Here is a 24984-nt window from a genome sequence, read left to right as displayed (position 1 = left end):
CTTCAAATCCCTATAAAAATATACACTTCCCATTCCATTCTGTGCATCAAACACTCAATTATATAAGCGGGCCAGCTCCCAGGGCAACCAACTGACAGGCCTAGTTTATAGTTTATAGTTTATAGTCCCTGTTTCGGGTCCGAGTCGAGTCCTGCTGGCAACCACCCACATACCACATGTACCACATCGTACATGCCCAGAGAGCCAACGCCCTCGGGTATTGCAACTCAATTACTGCAGCTCCTCGCTTGACATTTCAAGCGAACCTTCCTGGCCGGCACTTTTCCGAAAAAAGCGAAAAACACTTTTCCGAAAAACACTTTTCATTGCCTTGCCTGCCCCGGCCGCACCTTGAAGCGGGTGAGGTGAAAGTTGTGTGACGCAACTAACCCCGCGATTAAAAACAAATAGATTCTACAAACGCACTCGTTTAATGGCTATTGGCAGCGTAATTGGGGATTGTTTTAATTTCCGAAACCCAAAAGATGTTGCCAAATAGCACTGATCGGTGATCACAAAGGCAGGGGATAAGGCAACCTTGTTAACCGAAAGAAATTAATATAATCGCTCTCGACAGAGCGAACATTGAAACAAAATTACCAAATTTACCAAATTTGGCAAGGCCCGAAAACAAGAAGAGCCATAATAACGTGAATTTTCGAGAGTTTAGAGCTCATTTGGGCGCCACGATCGGAACTGGGACTGGGTTTCATTATGTAATTGGCCTGAACTTCAAATGCAAAACGGCCACGTTGCTGGCTGTGTTTTTAAATGATTTTTTTACTTGAAATTCAAATCTGCTAACGATTGCGTTTGGGGGCGTGATTGGCGGCAAAGTGGGCCAAAACGGCAGCCTCTTTTGATGTCTCTGGGCCATGTCCGACTCGGGCTGCGTGCGAAAATAAAATCAAAAGTGGAGCGCAGTTTGTTTTGATTGTTGTTAGCCCTCCATTGACAAGCGAGTGTATTGAAAAGTGTTGCCAATTGCCAACAATGATGGCTAACAGAGAAAAGAAAGAGAAATGCCAATTATGTCACAACACCCGACGAGGAGGAAGTGACTGCCCGTATTTGTGTCATTTGTGGAGTTATGATTTCCCAGCAAATACCCTCTATAATTGTCAACTAGTGGCAGTGACTAATTTTAGACTGACTTCATAAGCCTAATGAACCACTTTGGCTGGCTGGTTTGAAAGTCTTTCAACCGTTTCAGCTAAATCGATTTATTGTTATGGCATCTTGGCATCTATAAGTGAATTCCATTTGTTTTCTACGCAGTTTCAGATATTCCACGCCAGCTAATTAAAAAATTGGATTAATTTCGCATTCTCGGTTCATTTTTATCGAGATCCGCCACGCAGTTGTGTTGGCTCAATGTCAAGTGGCATTAATAGAGCTTTTCTGTATTCTATAGTCTGTATTCTGTTTCTAATCAATTCCATGTGTTTATTCCACTTTCAGGATCAAAACGATAATCTGGCGATACACACACACAAAGGCATCGAGGGCCTGGACAGATATGCCAGCTTTCTGCGGGATCGTGTGGCCATAGAGGCGGAGTACGCCGGCAAGTTGAGGTGAGTTTACTAAACTTTTAAAATACTTTAAACTTTTTTACTTTTAAGGCATCTAACCTTATATGGCCTCAACAAATGGCCAATTAAATATAGATATTTTTTAGACACTTGCTTGATGCCTCACCCATTTGTGGCATGTTGCGGCTGCAGCTGTGGCAGCTGCCAAAACAAAAATGTTCTCACTAATGTAAATTCGGTTAATAACAAAAGCTGTTGCTTTTGGCCAAGAAATCGGCACAAGGTCGTCCAGTAAGCAGGCTCCGGTCCTGCCAAGAAAGTGCATTGTATAGCCCACTATTAAATATCCAATTTATGGTTATATTTTTTTATTTTAAAGCTTAAGACGTATTTAATTCAAGCCTTTTGTCTTTCACATTTTCTGCGGCCTTCGTCCGGCGACAGAACAAGCCATAAACAATAATCGTAAATAGTTAATTGTGTTCATTGTTGGCTTTATGTACTTGTGGCGCATTTCAATTATCGCCGAAAGAGAACCACACCTCGCCAGAGCCAGAGCCAGAGCCCGGCCAGCAACCCCTCCTGGATGTGGAGAATTTCACTAAATTGAGTGACACCCGAGAAACCACGACCTGCCCCACGCAATTGACACGCGACTCCGTCCCCATCTCCGTCCTCCTCCCTCTCGCATCTGGACTGACCAGGGCCCTGGACATGTGGGGCTATAATGGGATTAGGCTTGGGTTACTCTCTCACACAATTGCCCAATGTAGTGGCGTAGTGGCGTGGGCCGATGTCGGCTCGTCATAATTGTTTAATTTAAGCAGAGATTATGTTGCCGTCAAGGTGTTGCAGACCCAGGCGGCAGATCGCATCAGGGGTGTTGGGGTAGTGGCGGGGGCATCGCTGGCTTCTCACTGGCTGCCAGGTTCCCACAATGAGTCGCAGCTTCGGAGCTTGATGACTCCGCTGCTGGTACATGACTGCCAGAGACTGAACTGTGGCCCCTGATAGTGCTGGGAGCTACTGTCTTGACTTGTTTTAATGACTTTATCATTACGCGTCTAACGTGGCTAGCGGGTTCGGTTGCAGAGGTACATTGGGAAAAATAAAGGCGGGTTGTAGAAGGGGTCTATAAGATGTAGATTATAATATAAAGAAAGTACTAGATATTGTACAGTTTAGACTGGATATAAAGATTTTTGCGGAAGTAAATATATAAAAGTTTTATAGAGCAGGTAATAAGAAGTAGACTTTCTTATGTAGATTAAAATATAGAGACTATAATAGATACTAAGCAGACCACAATAAAAACTAAAGTAGACTAAATATACTAAATAATATAGCTGGTTATATGGCGTATACTATTCCAGACTAGATATATAGGGTTTTAGATTACTTTCTTTAAGATATCAATATAGAAACACATGTAGGTATGTAGGGGCTTAATTTCCTTCTATGAGAAATACTCTATCTTATAATGGCTATAATATAGACCGGAATATTTGGAATTATTTATTTCAAATTACTTCTTTATAGATAGACCCAGTTATGTAATAGACCCAGGGCTTCAGATTACTTTCTTTGAGATATAAACATTTCTATACACACCGTATAATATATCATATAATACAGCTGAACTGTAGCCTATATTAGATATAATATTATAGAATCTGTATTCTAGATATTCAATTCTAGAATAAATATATAGGTTCTTAGATTACTTCCCATAAGAAAAAGAAATTATTTTTAGATAGAGAATTTCATAGCCTTTACTAGACTATAGTAGACTAAATTAATATTCTAGATACTATAGGAAACACTAGATATTCTATACTAGATACCATTATATATAGCTGTAGCTCAGACTAGATATGTATACTTTTAGATTACTTCCTTTAGAAAATAGACGGTCTTATATGGACTATAATATAGACATTAATTAAAGGCGTGTACTAGATACTGTAGTAGACTAGATGTACTAAATACTATAGCCTGTACTAGATGCTCTACTCTAGTCTAGATATATGGGGTTTTGACTACTTTCTCTGAGATATACAATTTCCTACACAAAATAATATCAACTTTAGAAGAAACAATAGCCCATACTAGATACTTTAGACATCACTAGGTTTAGATATCCTATAATAGATACTAGATGTTCTATACCAGATACTAGATACTACAATCTACAGCCCTCTTCCATCCTAGATATACAGACTCTCTTTCAGAATTAGTCCATAAATGGCAACCACAACCGGCAGCTTTGAAAGTCAAGTGCCAATGATCTCCCATTTACTGCACCTATTTACTGCACTTTTCCCACAGTGTACTGGTAGCCAGAGCCTCCCCAGCTAGACCTCTGCCAACCACCAGTTCGAACAGCAACTAGACCACAAAGCAGCCCCAAAAGCCTCAAATGAAAATCACGAGGAAAACAGCATTAATATGCGCCGCGCAGTGAAATCTCTTGCGTGCTCCGCCTTGGCAATAGCACTCGCAAAATGAAAAGCCCCCGTGTTAATGCAAATGCTTCTACTGACTACTTACTTACTTTACTTTACTTTACTTTACTTTACTTACCACTCTTGGTATTATTATTATTATTATATCTCTCTCGGCATATACAAAGTTTCACTAATGCCGTGATTTTAATTTGTACCTTTCGTTTTTCTCTCATTGCAGGCGACTGGTGAAAAACTACCAGCCCAAAAAGAAGGAGGAGGAAGACAATGAGTAAGCATTACCCCCAAAAAAATAAAAAAAACTAACCATACATATAAAGATTTTTGGGGGGGGGAACCTACCTACCCACATCACATCGCTTGTTAAATGTCTTGGAAAATGATCGGTTGTTTGGTGCAGTTTGTTTGCCATATTTGTTGGCAACGTGCTAAGTGGATGTCGATCTGGTTGGATCAACTCATGACTGGAAATTTTAGATTCCTCCACAACTAGGTACATAGGGGGGTTGTGCGTGCCTGGTGTCATTCCATTTCATTCAAATCCACTTGGGGCTGGGCCAGGGTTTCAAGTAGTTCTCTTCGCGAATACACGGATGCGTGTGGTCTGGAAATCTCAGTTTTTAATTACACGCCATGCAAATCTGCTCCAGAGTGGAGAACTGACATCATGACCCGCAAATAGACGTGTGGCATGTGTGTAATACACAGCCATAGCCTATTGCCGAATGGCAGTCTTGGTAATGAAATACCAATCGCTTCGCCTTATTCAGCTGTTCAGATCCATAAATTCATGCCCGTTGGCCGGCCATATAGAGTGGCCATTCTGAGGGACGGCGATGATAGACTGACAGGCCGGCGGAGCCGCGTGGGCGATCCAAAGCGCGTGTTCGACTCCGTCAGTCCGCGAGCGCCATAAATCGGGCCCTTGACTTTGGACAAGCTCGAGTGTGTAAACAGAGCCGAAATCTGCACTGAAAAAAACCAGAATGTCCAACAAGCGATGTGGTTTTTCTCAAGATCTTCAAGTAGGCCGCACTCATTACCATGCTCTCGTTTCAGATTCACAACGATGCAGGCGTTCCGCAACGTGCTCAAGGAGGTGGGCGATCTGGCGGGACAGCGCGAAATAGTCTCAGAATCCCTGCAGAACCAGATCATCCTGGGTGTGACGCTGCTCTCGAAGACCCTGCGCGAGGATCGCAAGGTGAGTGGTTGAGAGGTGATCATCCCCAAACGAATCCTATCTAAAGCTCTGATTCTCTCCACAGAAATGCCTTAGCGATGGTGCCACACTGCAACAGAACCTCAACACACAGCTAACCTCGCTGGAGAGGGCCAAGCGGAACTACGAGAAGGCCTACCGCGACTCGGAGAAGGCCGTGGACAGCTACAAGCGGGCCGACATGGACCTCAATCTGAGCCGGGCCGAGGTGGAGCGGTACAAGAACGTGATGACCACCAAGATCCAGCAGTCGGACGACGCCAAGAACGAGTACGCCAACCAGTTGCAGAAGACCAACAACCTGCAGCAGCAGCACTTCAGCATGATGCTGCCCGCCGTGCTCAACCGGCTGCAGGAGTTGGACGAGAAGCGCACCCGCGGCTTCAAGGAGTTCATCATTGGGGCGGCGGAGGCCGAGTCCTCGGTGGCGCCCATCATTGCCCGCTGCATGGAGGGAATCGTAAAGGCCGGCGAGTCAATCGACGAGAAAGAGGATTCCAGCAAAGTCATAGAAAGGTTTGGTTCTACCTTCGAAGGGGAATAAGGACTCAAACTAACCATGTTACCTTGCAGATACCAGTCTGGTTTCACGCCCCCGAGGGACATACCCTTCGAGGACCTGTCCAAGAGCGACCCCGACGCCGTGCACGACTCACACTACAGCAACCCGACAGCGAACCACCTGACGATGAGGGGCACGATGAGCGCCAACAAGCTGAAGAAGCGAGTGGGCATCTTCAACATATTCGGCAGCAACAAGGTAAGGGATTCCGTGGCCACTTGCAGGGAGGTGCGGGACCCAGTTCTAGACTCTAGAGGGTCCAGAGTTTTCAGTTAACCTCGCACTCGGTCTGTTTCATTCAGTGCACCAGCCTCTTGAGTTCCAACCGCTTTTTGATTAGTTTTGAAGAGTTTCGGTGTTCTATCGATAAGTCGTAGGCTATGTCTCGGTTATGGTTTGTGCCTCCTTATGGTTTACTCATCCAGTCTTCTCTCTTTTCCGTTCTCGATTACCATTTATTATTTAACTTGGACATGGTTCTGTCTCTTGCCGTAAGTACCAAGTGTCCAGTGTCCAGTGTCCACCCGGCCTCTCCATGCATACTCCACTAATACCAGACTACTACCATACTACCATCATTTGCCATGTTCTGTGTCTCATTTAATAATAGTTTGTGTCAGCTTTGCTTTATGAGTTTCCCTTCACAATGCCAACCAAATCCAATGCTTCTTCTATGAACTATATTTAATTAACTCCTCGTTTCTACTTTTGTACACATATTTGTTGCTGCAATTCGGTATTCGGTTTTGAAATGATTAAAACTGCTTTTCACACACAAACACCACACGAAACAAACACCCAACACCGCCAACAAACATGTGCTACAACACAACAACCTACAATTAATAAATTACTAAATCAATTCGCTGCCGCTAACTAAATAGCAACGGCAGATAATTGAAGCCTGTATCACCATGAAGGTATGATGATTCTTTCAGCTCTCCATCTCTCTCTGCTACAACTAACTAAGATTAAGACTAAGACTAGCTCTAACTAGCCCACCTAACAACACTACCTCGCTATCTATACTAATCACAATAACTAATAGTCCCAGCGCAACTTTCACTTTAATCTTGGCTTAAACTCTTCTAGCCAAGTTCTAAAATTAACCATCACCAATTAAACGCAAACTTTTAAGAAACTTTGTCAGTAATTCGTTAACTAACTAGCAGAAAGTCATAGCAGCACACTCACATTGTATTATTTATTTAATTATTTTAATTTTGAATTTATTTTTTATTGAGTCATTAGCCCTCGATATACCTCCGCATGATTGAATGCCTTTATCACATTGTTTTCCCTTACGTTCCATTTCCATAATTTGGTTCTTTATGGGGCCATTTAGTGGCCTGTTGATGCGAAAACAGGTTCCGATTGATATCGAAAGCGGGTCATTGGATTATCAGTACATTAGCATTTATGGTTTCTTGATTTCGTTGTTCCCTTTATTTTTTTATCAATAATTTTGTTTACTCACTGCGTGCCACTGTTGTTGTGCCTTGCGGATGTCTTGCTGTGCTGTCTTTTTAGTCCTTGTTTCTATTGTACTCATTGCATTCTTCAAAATATTTAATTTTCAAAGACAATCGGCTAACTGTTATTCATATCCCATAGAACTCCCTGACTGCGGACGGACAAAAGGAGGACTTTAGCGATCTGCCACCGAACCAGCGACGAAAGAAGCTGCAGGCGAAGATCACCGAGCTGCAGCAGAAGATCGGCCAGGAAACCAATGCCAGGGACGGCCTGATGAAAATGAAGATCGTCTATGAGGCGAACTCCTCGCTGGGCAATCCCATGACCGTCGAAGGCCAACTGAACGAATCGGAACACAAGCTGGAGAAGCTGAAAGTGGATCTGAAGAAGTACCAGGGCTTCTTGGAGAAGGCCAACCAAGTCCAGATGGCCACCAGTAGTCCGCAGGCGAATCGCAATCAATTGCAAAACGGTCACAGAACCTCAAGGTAGGGTTACTCTTTTAAAACCAGACTCGAGCTAATTATTATAATTTTTTGTAGACATTCCAATGGCAGTGCCGATGACCATCATGACGATGGCGACGACCAGCCCGACGATGCTGGCAGCTTAAGCAGGTCAGATTCTGAGGATAATGTGGCGCAAATACAAAATGGGCATAATAATAACAATAACGGGTACACTCATAAGTCTACGTTCAATGTTTATAAATATATATATATATCCACCTCACCCCACATCGTACATCATACTCGACCACACATTATCGTAGCCTTCTTCAGTTCTAATCTCTGGTTTTTATTTCCGCATTGCACTCATAGCACCTGGTGTGTGGCATTTTCTTTGGTGTCGGTTCATTTTCGGTTTCCCATCCACGAACCTATAAAGCAATAACTGCCCAGAAAGTCCACAATATGCCAAAGGATACAAAATTTGATTTAATTTCGTAGATTTTTGATTAATATTTGATTTCTTACTGCTCTACACCGTACATGATAACACTTAATAATGATGGTATTGCAACTTCTTCAAATATTTCGTTTCATTTTGCCTATTCCATGGTGAAATCTAGCAGTTCGGCAAGTCCTGAGAGTGGTCTGGGCACTTCACATACATCCCTGCCAGGATCCGGGCAGGGCAGTGCCAACGAGAACGCAATAGGAGAGGATACCTACTACGAAACTGAGGTGGAAGCTCTCCAACCCCTGGGCACATGTCGAGCCTTGTATCCCTTTGAAGGTTGGTACTTTGAGATCCTGCCTTAATCCGAAAGTAACTATATTATATCCTATATCCCACAGCCACCAGCGAAGGCAGCATACCCATGAACGAGGGCGAGGAGCTGCAAGTGATTGAAATCGACCAAGGAGACGGATGGACGCGAGTGCGGCGAGCAAACAACTCGAATGGCTGGGACGAGGGCTTCGTGCCCACGAGTTACATCGAGTGCACGCTCTACGCCTAGAATTAAGAATATTATTGGGGCGGGCAGTTAGCCGGGCGGTTTTAAATGTTACCTACTCAGCAAACATTTGTGTATGTTCGATTTATTTGTGTACTTTTGTCATAACTTTGCGTTCTCTCGGACAGCCATACTATACACCTCCTCCACCTAAGGACACACACACCCACACCCACACCCAACCCTGTACATTTGACCTAAGCTAAGTTCGAATCATTTAACCTTTGTATGCTTTGTATATTTACTTTGATTTTAATCGTCGTCGATCTTATGGTAGTGCAAGCTATATCATACTATAAATACTATAGTCATTATGCACCTACGAGCAGACCTCACCTAATTGTAAGCACCGCAAAGTTTCCCTCTTCACCTAAAACAATCATGATAACACCTATTTATATACATATATATATATATGAAGCGAGATTTATATGGCAATTGAATACGTGAGAAATTGAAGAAAAAAAAAAACTTAACTAAACTAAACTGCCATCTGGCATTGAAAGTAATCTTGTAAACACGTTTTCCAACCGCAGAGCTAATGCTGATAAACGAGCTCAGTTTTGAAAATGTGTTGACGACAATTATTGTATCTGAATCACGGCTCTGGCCTTAGAGAGCATCTGCTGCCTTTCCGGCTGACCACCAACGGAAACGCGGTAGACTGCGTCCCATCGAAGTGATGCACTAAAGTAGGGTAGATATGCAAAGGACGTAGAAAGGACATCGACCACACCGGACCACACCCACAACTCAAGGATGTGTAGGCCAAAGTTATGGCAATCTTGCATGACATGGGGCATATGCATTTGCGGCAGCAAAGAACGCGCTAGCTTGTTTATATATAGAAACAATTGTACATTTTACTTTACACACTCTATGCTAATTCCTAATTTTAATTTGATGATAATTTTGTATTGCTCTTTGCCTTGTACATTTTCACACACACACAACTATGTTTAGAGGATACTGCAGCGCGTAGTTCTAGCATCTAAGTTCATGCAACATTTAAGGCTTAAGTCAGAGCAAAGCCGGGCGGCGCTGCATTCGTTATGTTCAACGCCACTTTGCAATAAATTTATTTATAAACAATATTTTAAAAGGATATACTGTACTGTAGTATATCGGTAGACCACAATCAAAAACTGCAAACCGGAAGTCTGCGAAGGTTTTTAGCGAGTTAGGTTTTTAGTTAGACATCGTATTCTGCAGCCTTTTCCATGTGTATTTTGTACTTTCATTTCGCATAATATATTATGCTACTATGCTTTAGCATTTAAGTGTGAAATCAACTGAAACTGAAGAATTCTGTTTTCTTATGTTAAATAAAGGATGTAAACGAATGATGAACTAATCTTAGTGCGGACGCAGCAAATAAACAATTCCAAAATTCTTAAATTTATCTAATTTTAAATTCGATACTGAAAACAGGCACAGATACGTATTAACGATAAAGTGTTTACATCAAATGGAAGGAAATTAATTGAATTTAAGTGAAGAAACTACGGCAAATGTATGTGAGAATTGTCAGCATAATAAAAGTAACTAAAATTATATTGTTGGTATTTTTATTTATTTACAAATTTTAGTTTTTATTACTCTGGTTTAATATTTTAAAAACTGTAATTTGAATTATCGTTAGAAAACTTTTTGGTGTGACCATACTTGTATAGTAATGACAAGTGATTTGTCGTTTTTTGGCGCTCCGTATACTGCCACTCTTGAACTTTACAAGCCGGCTGAAACTTTCATTCTATGGAACCTCACTCAAAAAAAGCCAAAATGACAAACAACCACAAGTTTAAGCAGAATAAGAAAAAGTACTTCCAGTCCTCCAAGAAGCAGTTTCTGCAGGCGGGCCAGCGCGGTTTCTTCGCCACGTGCAACATCAACGAGAAGGCATGTGTTCGCGAGTGCTACAATCTGTTGAACCACTACGCTGACTTGCTGTACGGCCCAGAGAAGCCCGAAGCAAACGCTGAAAAGAAGCCTGACGAACCGGGAGCAGGTGGGGAGGATGGAGGCCAGACCAAGAAACCCTCTAGCGATGATGATGACGACTTGGAGGCAGCGGCCGCCAAGTGCCGCGAGTCTATGGCGCCGCGCAAGGTGCGATTCCAGAACGTGGACACTGGCACCAACAAGTGCGTCTTCATTCGCACTCTTCTTGAGGATCCGGTAACTCTGGGCAAGCATATAGTCCAGGATATAGCCGCTACCGGGAAGTCCATGTCACGATTTGTGCTGCGTTTGGTTCCCATCGAAGCTGTTTGCCGGGCCAACATGACGGACATCATCGAGGCGGCTGGAGCACTCTTCGACAAGCACTTCCTGAAGGAGCCCACCAGCTATGGGATCATCTTTAATCACCGCTACAACCAGCAGATCAAACGCGACCAGATCATTACTCAATTGGCCGAGCTGGTCAACTCCAAGAACGTGGGCAACAAGGTGGATCTTCAGAAGGCCCAGAAGTCGATCATAGTTGAGGTGCTGCGCGGATGGTGCTTGCTCAGCGTCATTGACAACTACCTCGACTGTAAGAAGTTCAATCTGGCCGAGTTGGCCAATCCCAGTGATAAGAAGTCGAACGGCGAGGGGGAGTCAAAGTCTGAGGCGTCCGTGGAAGATGTTAAGGAGTCGGGAGATGCCAAGCCAATAACTGAGAAGTCGGAAGAGATTTTGGAGGAGGAAGAGTCTAAGGAAGAAGCCAACGCCAAGGAGGCTTAGCAAAAATCAAAAACAATGACCAGAGTGTAACATTTAAATATATATCCACCCATTAGATATAGATAGACCTAAACTGCCCATTACCTGCTGTGCGAACTGTAAATAAAAGCTTCAGCTAAAGATTAGCTGTTTATAATTTGTTAATATCTTTATTTTGTATCCTTATTGGCTAACTTTGGAGTGTTTTCGTGCTGCCGTTTCCATACATATTTGTATATCGTTGCTTGGGGTGTATGCTTACTTTACAGATCAATTGGTTAAAACTACAAGACTAGACTGAAGCCTCTGAATCAGTTGCGCTTTAGCAGCATGCCCACGGTGCCAGCTATCTTCTCGTAGGCCATAAACATGAGTGCAGCAGTAAGGACTGTTTGCAGGATCTTTGCCTCAAGGCCGCGGAACAAGCCACTAACGCCCTGGTGCTGCAATATGCTTATCATCAGTTCGAGTGTGCTCTCTGTGCGCGCTGGCTTGGAGCCGTGTGAGGTCGACGGCCTCGCGTCGGCCTCCTTGCTTCGGTGACGCTGCTTCGTCTGCACCAACTGCAGAGGATAGGTCAGGACCGTGGCAAATGCCTTGGCAATGGCACCGATGAAAAAGAAGCTCAGGCTGCCCATCTCGCCGCCCGTGAACCTCATAAGATTCCTCTTCAGCAGCTCGTACATCATGAACTGCAGAGCGGGATTCGAAACGAGCATCAGGGAGGGAATAGTTCCAGACCACAGACCGGCAATTCCTTCCCGCTTGGCCACATACTTCAGGCCCTCCACTAGGCTCTTGTAGTGCTTGTTCACCTCGTCGGAGGTTCCAGCCACATTGCGCATGCGCAGCCGCGTGTTGACAACCCAAAATGGTGTGGTGGTGAGCACATTAATGATGCCAGCTATGCTGCCCAGGAACAAGTCCTTCAGGGCACTGTGCTGGGCCGGAGATCCTCCAGAGGCGACCGCTTTGAGGGCGTGGAACGTATAAAAGTAGACAAAGTTCGAAATGCACAGGCTCTGCAGAACAGGACCAAGACCGCGGTACAAAGACTGGAATCCCTCACCCAGCACAATCTCCTTGATCACCTGCTTTGTGCTCCGCACCTCGCCGGACTCCTCCACTGAAAACAAAGAAAAGTGAATTTAAAACGAAAATACTTTGAGATTTTAAAAGTGAGAACATCTCAGGTGGAACCAGCCTAAATCGCTAATTCAATGTGTCACGCATATGTATTGAGACTTCTGTTTGCCCAGCCTTGAACCCTGATACGATAATTATTTAATTTAAAAAAACAACCCTTTTTAACCTTACCTTGTGTACAGTGGAAATTAGAAAAATATTTTATGATTATTTACTATTATTTAATTACGTGTTAAATGGAAATTTTATGAATGCTTTGCATTTGTTGTTAATATTTTAAGTTTCTATTCAAACATATTGCATTTTTTATAGCCAATACGTACTGTACCATATGTTTTATTGGTTGTGACAAAGTTCATTTTTTGGAAATTGCCAATGCAAATGGAAAAGAATTTGGGTCTTTAAATAAATAAATATTTCAGTCAAAAGCATAAAAAATAGAACTAATATTAGATACGATTTGAAACCTTTATCTTCATGTAACATTTCAGCAGCTCTATAAAGACTTTACGCGAAGAGCCCTTAATGAAAGATAAATGTTTGCCTAATTAATTTTTATGAAACCATTAAAAAAAAGAATCTACGAACGGTATGAGACCGATATAAAAAAGATTAAATGGTTTAATACTACATAAGCACCAATATTCTATCATATGGAGCGACTACTATGTTGCCAATCGTCACCAGAACCCAAGAACCGATAGGGTTTCTATATTTAATATACCTCCCAAATTGGATTAGCTCTCCCCGCCGATTAGTTCTGTGAGTTAACATATCAATAGAAACTTTCTAAAGTTGGAGTTTGAACTTGCCCGAAGGTATTTAACCCAACCGTGGCCTCTTATCTAGAATCCACACTTCAGATTAGTTACAATCTGACCAATAGTTGCGGTTACTTACACTGTAGGCGGGAACGCACCGTGTCCAGTGGATAAAAGGTGGACATTGCAATACAGCCCCCCTGAAAAGTGTGGAAATGCAAATTAGCTGTGTTGACCTTTAACCGGCAAATATTTGAGCACTTACAGCGGCTCCGGAGACGGCATGCACGAAGTTTTGGTAGCTCAGCACTTGGCTAAGCTTCGACGGGGCCACCATGGTGTCTACTTGTTCGTCTGGCGAGGAGTTCTGTCTTCAACGTGAGGCGGCGTCTTCGAGCAAGCGATTACTGACTTGTGTCTGAGTGGAACCCGGCTGCCTGGCTCTCTACGTTGAAAATTAGGCAGCGGCAGCGACTGCGATTGTCGGAGATTAGATTAATTGAGCCGTGCTGGGTTGGGGTTGTCAGGCGGCGCAGAGGAGCGGCCGTTCACTTGAGCCTTCCTGGATCACAGATACTTTTCAATAAATGAATCATTCACATATTCACTGATTTGAATAAATATTTTTGGGGTCTGCAATGCAAATTATTGTTTTCGGTATGACCGCATTTTCAGCGTCGCAGTATTATACCATTTCTACACCCAAAAATATACTAAAAATATATTTTGAAATTATTTTTAAATTTGTAAAAAAAGGAAAATATACTCTTATATTGATATAAGAATATCTGGATATATTTCTCTGATTTAAAGGTTTTAATAAAGATTTTTGGTTCGAAATCTACTCTAGTTTTTATTTTCTTGTTCAAAATTGAAAAAATGATTGCATCATCTTATTTAAAAGTGCTTACATTAAAAACTTATTTACTTAAAAAATAAAACTTAAGCTAGCAAATTAAAATTAGTATTAAACAATCAAAGGAGCTGGTCGATAAGGCACTTCTCCCTCCGAGGTTCCAGCCTGGGCTTTTTCATAAAATTCACTCCCGTTTCGCTACTGCTGTTGAGTAAATCAGCCGCCTTTCGTTTTTGGTTCTAAAAATATTTAAAATATTAAAAAAAGAATAAAAATAAATTAGTAAGTAATTTCCCACCTCATGTTCCTCCTCTGTTAATGTGGCGAATACAAAGTTCTTGGCTTTGGCAGTTTTTACAGATAGAGTGGCAGCATCTCCAGTTGCTTCTCCAGAAGAGCCTTTAGTAAGTCCCGCCAATTTGGAGAGGGTTTCCTGGTCGCGGATGAGAAACGATCCTCGAACCGGGCCCTTTTGCTGCTTTCCAGAGACTGTTTTTGAGATCAGGAAGGGGGAGCTCTTCTTCACTTCAACTGAGGTCTTTTTGCTGGTAATTATGTTGAGCCTGCGTATAGTGTTGACAGGACTACTGGTGTTTATCGTAGAGGAGGATAGTGGGGAGGCAGCTTCCTATAATATAAGAATCTTAGTAAATTATTCAATTTAACAAAAGGGTGTTCTTTCCCTCACCGGTTTTAGGCCCTTTTCAAGGAGCAACTGCTCGCGCTCGTAACGAATCTTGCGCCACAAGTGCTCGTTCTCCTCGTCGCCACTGCCCTCGTTGGCTTCTCCATCCTCAGGGCGCTGATCATCCAGGCTGAACCCATTTTCTGCATTCTTCCAACGAAACTGTCGCTGCCGCACAGCTCCCTCCTCGTCCTCGATCAGCATTTCTTTGATTTTACGTACTTCCCGAATGTCCTGGTCAAGCATTTTTCGCCTAATACCAAAGAAAAATGTATTATTTAAAAAAACACCTTTTACTTTTATCACTTAATCATAAATCACTTACGCATGAATCTGTCCTAGTTCGTTACGCAATTGCTCCCGATCGAACTGATCTTCATCTCCTAATTCTATATCATAGGTATCCATATTCTTTTCATCCTCATCGGCAGATCCCCATTCGGACTCTGAAAGTTCGGCTTCTTTTTCCACGAAATTGGATGCCCGGAGTTTACGATCTTTCTTCGTCATTTCTACCACAATCTCATTCTCCTCGGAGTCGTAGTCCACGAAGGTTTCCGGGATTTCTTCGGCTGGTTCCTCATCACTTGCTTCTCCCAATTCCTCGGCCTCAACTTCGTCCTCACTTTCCTCATCATCAGAGAACCCAAGTTTGGCTTTCTTCTGCCTTTTCTTTGTGAGTTTCTTGCTGCGAGGTTTCTCCGTCGTTGGTAACTCTTCCTTGGGCTCGTCCTCATCACTGGACACAATTTTAGTGGCCACTGGCGCATCCACTTTTTCCTCTTCGTTTTGTGTTGGAGCTGGAAGTTGGGTAGCGAAAGTACCCGAACAGAGACCCTCCAGTTCATCTGGAGGCTGGGTAGATCCATATAATGGTGTCAAGGGTATCTGGCTGATTAGAGCGCTGTCGATGGACGATGGTGCAGCGGAAGAAACCATCTGGGTCTGAGGGAACTGACCGGAGCAAAGATCGAGCAGTTCGTTCTCCTCATCACTGGCCGTTTTTCGCGCCTCCTCATCGAAGAGTTTTTGGGCGGAAAGCTGGAGCTGAGTAGCAGTTAGGGGAGGAGCACCACATGGCTTGGGAGTCTGCAGAAGGTCCAAGTCGTCTTCGTCCGAATTGTCATCCACGAAGGCTTTGATGATTCTGTTCTTTTTCCTTCCGGTTTGAGTTTCCGGCTCTGGTTCGCTTTCCTGGTCGCTGCTCTCTTCCTCTTTTTCAGACTCCACCTCTGGATCTTCTTCAGCGTCGCTTTGGTTTTCTTCTACACCATCAACCTCTTCCGTTTCTTCCTCATCCTCAATTCCCTCTCTATCTACGATTTCCTCGTCGTCGTTTATGGTCACCTCTGCATGACCAGGTTTGTCCTCCGGCTCGTATTCTTCGTCCACATCCATCTCCTCTTCGTCCTCCACCATTTTCTCCTGCTCCTCGGCCTGTTTTTTCTTGAGCTCTTCAACGCGCTTCTTGGCAATCAGGGACTTGAGCTGCTCCTGCATTTTTATGTAAGCAGCCCCCGGCTTGGGCTCCTTGTTCACCGGTTCCTCATCATGGTGATGATAATTCACCTTGGACATCTCTAGCTTACCATGTTGAGTGGTAAGAATACTAAAAAAAAAAGATTCATATTAAGATTACGACAGATTTTTATTTAATTGTTGGAAACTTACTTCACAGTCTCTGTGGTTTTGTGTTTTTTGGCTTCTCGAGTTTTCATGAGTCGCTGCAACAAATCATCCACACCAGTTGGCTTCTTAGCGAACATATCTCCCGTTTCTAGATCTATCACCATATTGGTATCTCCCTTGAGCGAGGGACTCACGTCCGAACTTTTTTCAATCTTCAGCTTACGAATAGCTTCGCTGATCTTAGGAGTGGCCGGCTTGGAGGGCGGTGTTATGCTGATGGTGCTCAAGTCCAGCTTGGGCAGCTCCACAACCTCTGTTACCAGACAGACTTTGTTGGGAGACTTGATTGGACTCTTTTCTAGGGGTTCTGTAAATTTCAGGGCTGCTGCAGCGGATGTGGATGCAATAGGTTCATCTTCCATGGGCACTTCTTCTATAAAATTTTCGGAAGGTGGTTCGACAGCCTCATCCTTTGGTTGTTCTGCTTCAGGTGTTACAACCTCCACTTGGTCTAATACACCTGGGTTGTCTTTCATTTCTACTGGTTCCTCGTTATCTGCTTCGTCTTCATCCTCCTCTTCTGGCTCGGACTCGGATTTGAAAAACTCAGTAGCTTCTTTAGCTCTTGCATCCATTAATTTCCTAAATATTATTAATCATTAAAATAAAATTATTATTTTACTTTAAATTAAACTTACGCATAGGCCTCTAGTTCCTCTCTGGTCATTCGCAGACCCAAGGACTTCCTAGATTGCTTGTTCGGCATGGGACTCCCGCCAGCTAATGCCGTGGCTAGAGGAGTATTTACAGTCCTTCGGCTTAGGAACTCTTTCAGTGTCCTGGGCTTGGGCTGATGGTAGGGTACATTAATGTGAGCCTCACGGTGAAGACGCTGTTGCTCACTTTGGATGGCCTGCATCCCGTCTAGTGCCTTCTTGGCAGATGCCTGGAGAAGATATTATGTTAAGATTGAAAAAAACTACTAATTAAAAGGAAAATTACCCTCATTTCTTTTGCTTTTTTGGGTTTTTTAGACATTTCCTCATTGGGGGTTTCAGGCTCTCTTTCGGCTTCCTCTTCCGGATTGCTGAGTTCTGGCTCGGACTCGGAGTCCACAAGACCTTTCAGTTTATTTTTAGCTGGACTAGACTCCTCCTCGCTTTGGGGTTTTTTGATTTCATCCTCACTCTCGCTGTCCATGCGCTGCTTTCTTTTCTTTTCCAGCTTCTTTTTCTTTTCTTTCTTGGGTGGTTTTGATTCCGACTCCTCTTCTTTATCAGATCCTTCATAGCTGTCCAATAGCTTCTTTATTTTCTTGGAAGGCTTTGTTTTCTTTTCTTTCTTGGAAGGTTTTGCCTGCTCCTTTTCCGGCTCCTCCTCATTATCCGTATCTACAATTGATGATATTTTCTTCTTGGGTTTTGAAGATATTATCTCCTGTTCCCTTTCCAGTTTGGTTGAATCTTCGTCGCTGTCCATTGGGTTTTCTGGATCGTTTGGTTTGTCTGATTTGGATGCGACTTCCTCCTTGTTTTCCACCGATGTAGGATCGTCATCTTCATCACTATCCAGCATCCTTTGGCGCCTGGCTTTGGGAGAGATTTTCCTGGATTGTAGCACAGTTACATCTTCATTTTCGCTGTCGTCCGACATCATCAAACTCTTGCCACCCAATAAATCTTCGGCGGACACGTTCTTTTCGTCTTCCTCCTCCATTTGCAGTTTTTCCATCGAGTCGTCCGCCAGCTCATCGTTTTCTGCTGCAGTGGCAGTTTCTGCAACTGACTCGCTCATGTTTCTGGGTCAATTTGTTTTTATTCTGTTAATAATAATAAACCAAAACAGATTGCGAGTTAAACACGCACACGCACACACATATTCGACTTTTGGCGCAAAATGATAAACTCTGTGTTGGAAAACACCATCAGGAAGACGTTTTTAGTTTTCGAAGTCGCCAACATGGTCATACTTATGTAGAATGTAAAAAGTTTTTTTCGCAATTCATTCAAATGTAATCTTTTCTAATTTACAATTAACAAAAAAGAAACATTAATTATTTAAAAGTTGTTTAAAAAAAATAAATCCTTTAAAATATTTAATTTTTTTTAAGGCTATACCATATTAAGAATACTCCAAAATACGCCATATTTAAACTTTAAGTTTAATTAAGTTTACTTTTCGTAAACATTCGTTTATTTTGATTCAAAAATAATACCTAAATGAAGTTAAAAATAAGGAAGTAAATAATTCAGAATAGTTGTAAAAATTCTACAAATACATTGCGAAAATATTTATATATATAAAAGTACTTTTTACTCAGAAATTTTAAAAAATTCCTAATCTTGTTACTACAACAAATCCTAATCTATTACTATGTAGCATTAAACTAAAAGTATGTTCCTACTTAAGTAAAAGTTAGCCTCTAATCAGGCGAAAGTCTTAATATATTGGTTAACAAACATGTACTTTAAGCTGATTTTAAATGATTGTTTTTATCTTTAAATCATAAGATGAATTTCCCGCATACTAAAAGCTAGTCTATGAAGCGTACATGACTATTTAAATACAAATCAAACACCATGAAAAATCTAAGCAGGCAACTTAATCAGCAGCAACTCCGGCATACCCAGCAGCAACATCAACTAAATCAGCGGCGGCGGCAGCAACCTTTCAGCAGTACAGCAATCGAAAGTAATCACCCAGCGGATTTACATGCCCAGGCCCACCTGTGTGTCTGTGTGTTTCACCTGTTCTCGTTGTTGTTGTTTGTGGGTTTTCTTTAGCGCTCTTGGGTTAGCGAATTGTTGCAGTTGGTTTGATTTCGTCTGGTCGATGATGTTGCTGTTGCCACTACCACTTGTTGAGATGCTTTCTCCGCATCTCTTTCTTGCTCACGAGCATTTCTCTTTCACAGTTTAGTGACTGAAAGGCTGGAGGTCTTTCGGCCGAGGGTCATTAAGTAACCAGTAACCCACCGACTGGCTAATGATAGCCCATTCCAGCGCAAAAGGAGAGCTACTTATACACATACTATAAATAGCATTAAAATGCAATTATAAACGGCTCCAGTTCCAGTGCCATCTGCATCGTATTCAATCCGCAATCATTAACCTCGCTTCAGACCCTAATATTCAATTAACGATGATTTCTCGGCTCTCAATGAAAGCAAAAGCGAAGAGCCCAAAAGACCGAACCGAGACCGAACCGTTTTAATGGGTGTCAAATTCCTCCGGCTTTTCTCTCTTCAAGCTCCAATGATCTCGGCCTTCTTAGATCATGATTACCCGAAAAAGAAACAAAACAAACTTTTAGTTGATTAATGCATTTTACAAATGCCTTCGATCTGAAAGGGGCCAAAATATCTTAGCCTTGCAAATTGCGCAACGCTTAAAAATCCCACACAACAAAGCCTTAAGTTACCCAATCTTAGAAAGATTCAAAAGAAAGCACCTCACATATGGCCATATTTTACGAATCTTATGGGTTCCGCTATGCGAAATTTATAATATATTCGCAGAGTCGAGCACAGCATGGGTTTAATCAGTCGTTAAATTAGTGGGATATGGTGAATTAGTAATACCCTTTAATGGAAAGCAAATACGGTTAGTTCATAAAGAAGGGTTTGCAGGATATTATAACGAATATACCATCATTATTGAATATCCATTAGTTTCAAAAATAATTTCTAAACGAGTTTCTTTTGAAATGAGTGGATTATAAACCACCATAAGGCTTATCATTTCAATTTTTGCTTTATTCTCCTTAATAACTTTTAACAATCCATCCATTAATGAAACGCCATCTATCCTTCTATCAATAAAACTCCCAAAAACACTATCTTGAAATCATAGCTTTAATAGCTATGAAATGTCCACTTCCAGACATTCCCCAGTAGCACGATTAAATCATAAGACTCTGGCTTATGGCTTACGGGTTAGGCATTTGTGTTTTTAAGCTCCAGCTAACTTGCCAATTAGCATATATAAAAAATAAATACAGACTTTGGCTTCGTACCTCCGCACACAATTTCTCTTTCATTTGGCGAAAAAAATAAAAACGGTTAACTTGCTGCCCGTATCTGTAAGCCCGACTCCGGCATCTTTTCTCATATCTGTAGCAGAGATTTTGCTTTTGGCCACTTACGGTATTTCTGCGCCTTGTTGTCGCTGTAGCTACCTAATTTGCATACGCACAGTCCACAGATACAACTAAATATCGCCCCAAAACGAAAGTGAAAACACTCCAGCATGTGCTAAACGGAGAGTCTAACCGATAGATACACATAATTTCCAACTGTCTTCAATCAATATTGATCGCTGTCGAAATCTCTGGGAATTCGAAATGGGATTTCGATCAATGGCAAGCACAATGCCATTGTATACCTAAGATCTCCACAATGCCGACTATTTTTAAAACAAATTTAAAAAAGATCTTTTCTTTTTGCCAAAGGCTGAGTGGCTTATGCAATCGACCGGACTTAAGACCTTTCATCGCCTTTTCGGATCCCATCTTAAGTTCGAGTGTAATCTTATGTTGAAGTTGAAGTTTATGCCGGGGCTGATCTCTCGGGACTGTCTTTCGCAATTAAATGTAAATCGTCCACGAAGGAGTTGTTGCACAAAAGAGCGGATCTGATCGGCTTGTAATAACGCTGTTCCTTGGCCCCAGACACGCCTTTGGCTGTCTACGTCTGGCTTTTCTGTTGCCCGATTGAGATTTCTTGCCTTTTTGCTTGGCCATTTTTGTTGTGTTTTTTTTTTGGCGAGTGAAAGTGATATATGGCGCATGACTCAGGCTCCGTCCACGCTCGAGTCGACTCCACTTCACTCGACTTCCAGCCGACCCCATCCCGGCCCCAAAGTCATATGCATAAAATAATAATTAAGCGCCATTTATGCGGCCCAAGACGAAGACATGGCAAAAAGGGCGCAGCAGCCATCAAGCGGCCACTGGAGCCAAAGCCAAAATCAATTGACATGTTTTGTGGTCACTGAAAGAAATTTACGATCATGTTTACATTTAAATTTTGCCAAGGTTTTGCCATTTTCAATCAAATATATATAAGATTTAGAGAAAAGAAACTTATTAATAACTAAATAACTTATTAATAAATTAAGTATCCTTTCAAAAGAACTAATTTTTATTAGCTTTAAATAAAAGATAACCAAAATTAATATTAGTAAATAAAATTTGTTTGGAGATACTAAAGAACCTAATACTTCCTATGGTAATAAAGAAAGAAAATAAACTAATTGTTACTAATTGTAATTTTTAAAACACTATATTAAATAGAATCTATAGTGCTAGTCTAAATTTATTATTAACTTAAAGACCAAATTAATGTTGTCATCTTTGATTATTTTTATAAAGTTTAAAAATTTCTTGTAACAATTTTGTCCATTTATTGTGTCTTTTTATGAATAAAACATAAATGCAATGCCTGAAGAAAACATTGACCTCAAAAAGGACACAAAATTTGTTGACCCAGCGTGGAAAGCAATCACTTTCTTCGAAAACCTCATCTTTAAGATTGTCTTCTTTTAAGTTAATAAGCATTGTGGCCATGCTTTTTTTTTGACATTTTTGGAAAACACACCCTAGCTTCCATATTTCAAAGTCAAACATCCAAGTATGGTCGAACAAATTCCTCAGCAATAAGTAGAAAAATTATTTAATGGTTCGTGGAGTAAAATACTCTTGGAGTACGGAGCCAGGCCAAGTCAAGCTCCCTCACCTCACCTGTGCAAGCGATCTGGCCAGGTTCATTGTCTTTATAAATGTGATTTAGGGCTGGCGACAGCTCAACGGAAAAGCCGCCAACAAAAAGTAAGAAACAAATTGTAGCCCAGCGACTGACAAAAGAAATGGAAAGTATAAAATATAAGGAAAAAAGTAAGCGGGCCCACGAGCGATTCCATTGGGCTCGATGACCGGGCCCCGGGGTTGCAGCTCCGGTCGGAGGGCGACTTGCATAATGATTGACATTGTTTGGGCCGGGGCATGGTCCACAATAATTTGTTTATAAACAATAAGAGCCCAGATTGTGCACCGTTATAGCTGCTAGGAAAAGTGGCTGGGAGAAAGACACTCCAAAGTTGTGCAAAACTCTGTCGACCAACTGGTTTTTATCTTCTCATAAATGAAACTAAATTAACTGAATGAACTGATGATTATTACTGCGGCTGTGGCTGTTTTTATTGTTAGTGTTGTTTTACTTGTTGTTGTCACGATGATGCTACAAATTGTTGGAGGTGGGGGGAGTGGCGGATGGTGGCTTTTAATATGCCCCATTGAGGCAAGTGGTAAACAGATTAGATAAACATTTTACAAGCTATTTTTTAATTTTTACAAAAAAAGTGACCGAGTGAGGAAATTATATAGCTTTATTAGTGGTTATTGTTTTTTAAGATTGAAGAAATTTATTTAAATGTTATAATAGGTAATAAAGGAAAATATCTAAAACCGGTAAGTAATATTAGATAATAAAAAACCAGGCAATTAACAGTATTTGTGCTTAAAGAGAGAATCTTTAATAAAAGAAGGACATACAACCCTTACCTTGTTCCAAATATTTTAATTATTTAACATCATATTCAAATATTTCTTGGGTTGTGAAATATTCATTAAAGAATTCCCAACATTTAAATGAGTTGCCTTACTTTCTCCCATAAATTACATCACAGCGTCGCTCGAGTTCCCTAAACCATTGCCTTTCCCAACTGATATTGGCATGTGCCCCGAAATGCGGGCTCAGAAGTTGGTTAATTTTCTAGAAAGAAGTGAGAAGCAACCAAGTCACTGAACATGCTGGGCCTGCCCACGTACAAATGCGTACAAATGCGTCAGTGGAGACGGATCACGGCTCAATTAGCATGCCAGGCACGTCCCTGACCCAATTCCATTTCGGTGGCATCGCCAGAGCCGTGTAACACGGGCTGATAGTGTTTCATGTTTATATCCAATGCAAAGTAACGAATATGCCGGCTCTGGCGAGGATCGACGTCATGGAGCAGCGTGTGATTCACACCGGATCCAAAAGGTGTTGCCGGGCGTTGAAATCGAAACCGCAGGGCCGACACGGAACTTTCGATTTCTTTCGATGCCATCGCCGGGCCAGATCCGAGGTGCGTATTCAAATGAAAGTCAGATTACTTTCTTGGGCTTGGGCTCGGCCCAGTGACTTTGGCCAATTGTCGGTGATAAATACATACATATAAGGTTGTTGTATCTATCCGATTTGGGCATTTCTTTTTAATCATTTTTGTTTTTTTCCTTTTGGCCACTTTCAAGCTCGTTTCACTTGCCGGCTTGTGGGGATAAGCATTTTTGTGCCATTTCATCATCGGAAATTGGCCGGGCCACAAGAAACATCTCTGTGCACAATCGAGAGTGGTAAATGGCACATTTGCTTTGGCCAAATTGATCAAATTTGTTGCGAGGAAATTGGCACAAAGTTGTTTGCTTTTCTTCGGCTTTTTGGTTTCTGTTTGGACTGTTGTGCAATATGAAGAGGCATTACTGTCCCCAAGGCATTTGAAAATTGCTCCCAAATCGCTTTGGTTTTGACAATTTTTAATAGCAAATAATGGGGACATTTTTGTGGGTCTTGCATTAATTTGATTAAATTTTATAATGAACAATTGCACAATATTTTTAATTCTTTTGTATTTGCAAGGTTACGACACACAAAGCAGAGGAAACAATGCATTTTTCATTCTTTTTAAATGCAAAATAAATTAAATACCAATAATGAAGCTTTCACAATTTATCATAGAAGCTGCGATGAATATTAAATCTATACTGCAAGTGTCCCGGTTTTTGCTGATTTATGATTATTTTATTAGAAAATTTAGCAATTAACAGTGCAGTGTTGTGTGAAACAAAAGACTTAGGCAACGAACTCGATTTAATAAATCATTCAATTACAATGAATCTGCATTTGAAAATCTTTCCATTTTGCTCCGGAGACAAAAGTTGACTTAATAAACCAATTAAATTTATTTACGCTACGCAAAACACAAAGGTCAACAAAACAAACCGAAAATCCGCGCCCCTTGTAAACGATAAGTGTGTGCATTATGTCATTAGGGATTGCATAAGCCGGCAGGGTGGCTATCATAATTTAATTTTCCAATGCATTGGCCAGAATAACAAGCGACTGCCATCCGCAAAAAGCCGTTAGCTGACTCACAGCCGGACGCGAACCCTTTTCGAATAACAATCGAAATTAGGCAATCGTTGAGGTAGCTCTCCCGGGCCACGCATTCGCCTCCGAAAGACGTCACCAGTTACCTTGACACTCCGACGACTGCGCCGCTTGCCAAAAATACTCCACTAGTGGTAGGTGAACACAAAATCAAACAACAACAAAGGCAAAAATAATAAGAAAAACAACCGCAAGAGAAAGAGAAACAAGCTGGGCCTGCAGAAAGCGGCCTGAAATGAAAAGTTGGCCGAACAAGTTTCGGGCCAGAGC

At 41.8% G+C, this 24984-nt stretch overlaps 4 protein-coding genes across 14 annotated transcripts in view; 2 read left to right on the top strand and 2 right to left on the bottom strand.

Moving 5' to 3' along the window:
- Positions 1-10278, top strand: part of Cip4 (formin-binding protein 1-like Cip4) — a 35054-nt gene extending 24776 nt beyond the window's left edge. For 2 of the 11 annotated variants that reach the window (XM_017252144.3, XM_017252152.3), the window contains exons 3-12: positions 1462-1577; positions 4221-4271; positions 5060-5204; positions 5269-5738; positions 5796-5982; positions 6669-6704; positions 7399-7748; positions 7803-7937; positions 8333-8499; positions 8562-10278. In XM_017252144.3, coding sequence (XP_017107633.2) covers positions 1462-1577; positions 4221-4271; positions 5060-5204; positions 5269-5738; positions 5796-5982; positions 6669-6704; positions 7399-7748; positions 7803-7937; positions 8333-8499; positions 8562-8725 — 1821 coding nt within the window. In that variant the 3' untranslated portion in view covers positions 8726-10278. The remainder of the gene's footprint in view (positions 1-1461; positions 1578-4220; positions 4272-5059; positions 5205-5268; positions 5739-5795; positions 5983-6668; positions 6705-7398; positions 7749-7802; positions 7938-8332; positions 8500-8561) is intronic. The other 9 variants (XM_017252149.3, XM_017252148.3, XM_017252145.3 and 6 more) reach the window with 9 other exon arrangements.
- A 161-nt stretch (positions 10279-10439) lies between these two features.
- Positions 10440-11597, top strand: LOC108132773 (THUMP domain-containing protein 1 homolog). The gene has a single exon (XM_017252330.3). The coding sequence runs from the start codon at positions 10478-10480 to the stop codon at positions 11450-11452; it is 975 nt and encodes a 324-aa protein (XP_017107819.2). The 5' UTR covers positions 10440-10477; the 3' UTR covers positions 11453-11597.
- PMP34 (Peroxisomal Membrane Protein 34) lies at positions 11575-14004 on the bottom strand. Its single transcript, XM_017252331.3, has 3 exons — positions 13604-14004; positions 13478-13538; positions 11575-12557 (listed from the first exon to the last, which is right to left on the bottom strand). The coding sequence occupies exons 1-3, from the start codon at positions 13673-13675 to the stop codon at positions 11743-11745; spliced, it is 948 nt and encodes a 315-aa protein (XP_017107820.1). The 5' UTR covers positions 13676-14004; the 3' UTR covers positions 11575-11742.
- A 179-nt stretch (positions 14005-14183) lies between these two features.
- Positions 14184-18391, bottom strand: Claspin (claspin). Its single transcript, XM_017252345.3, has 7 exons — positions 17511-18391; positions 17207-17454; positions 16551-17150; positions 15205-16488; positions 14883-15132; positions 14493-14822; positions 14184-14433 (listed from the first exon to the last, which is right to left on the bottom strand). Exons 1-7 carry the CDS (start codon positions 18300-18302, stop codon positions 14314-14316), a joined length of 3624 nt encoding a protein of 1207 aa, XP_017107834.2. The 5' UTR covers positions 18303-18391; the 3' UTR covers positions 14184-14313.
- Positions 18392-24984: the final 6593 nt, after the last annotated feature.

This window comes from Drosophila bipectinata, chromosome 3L, assembly GCF_030179905.1.
Source record: "Drosophila bipectinata strain 14024-0381.07 chromosome 3L, DbipHiC1v2, whole genome shotgun sequence".
Taxonomy (NCBI): Eukaryota; Metazoa; Arthropoda; class Insecta; order Diptera; family Drosophilidae; genus Drosophila; species Drosophila bipectinata.
Note: the sequence above shows the minus strand (reverse complement) of the source record. Positions and strands in the feature narration are given on the sequence as shown.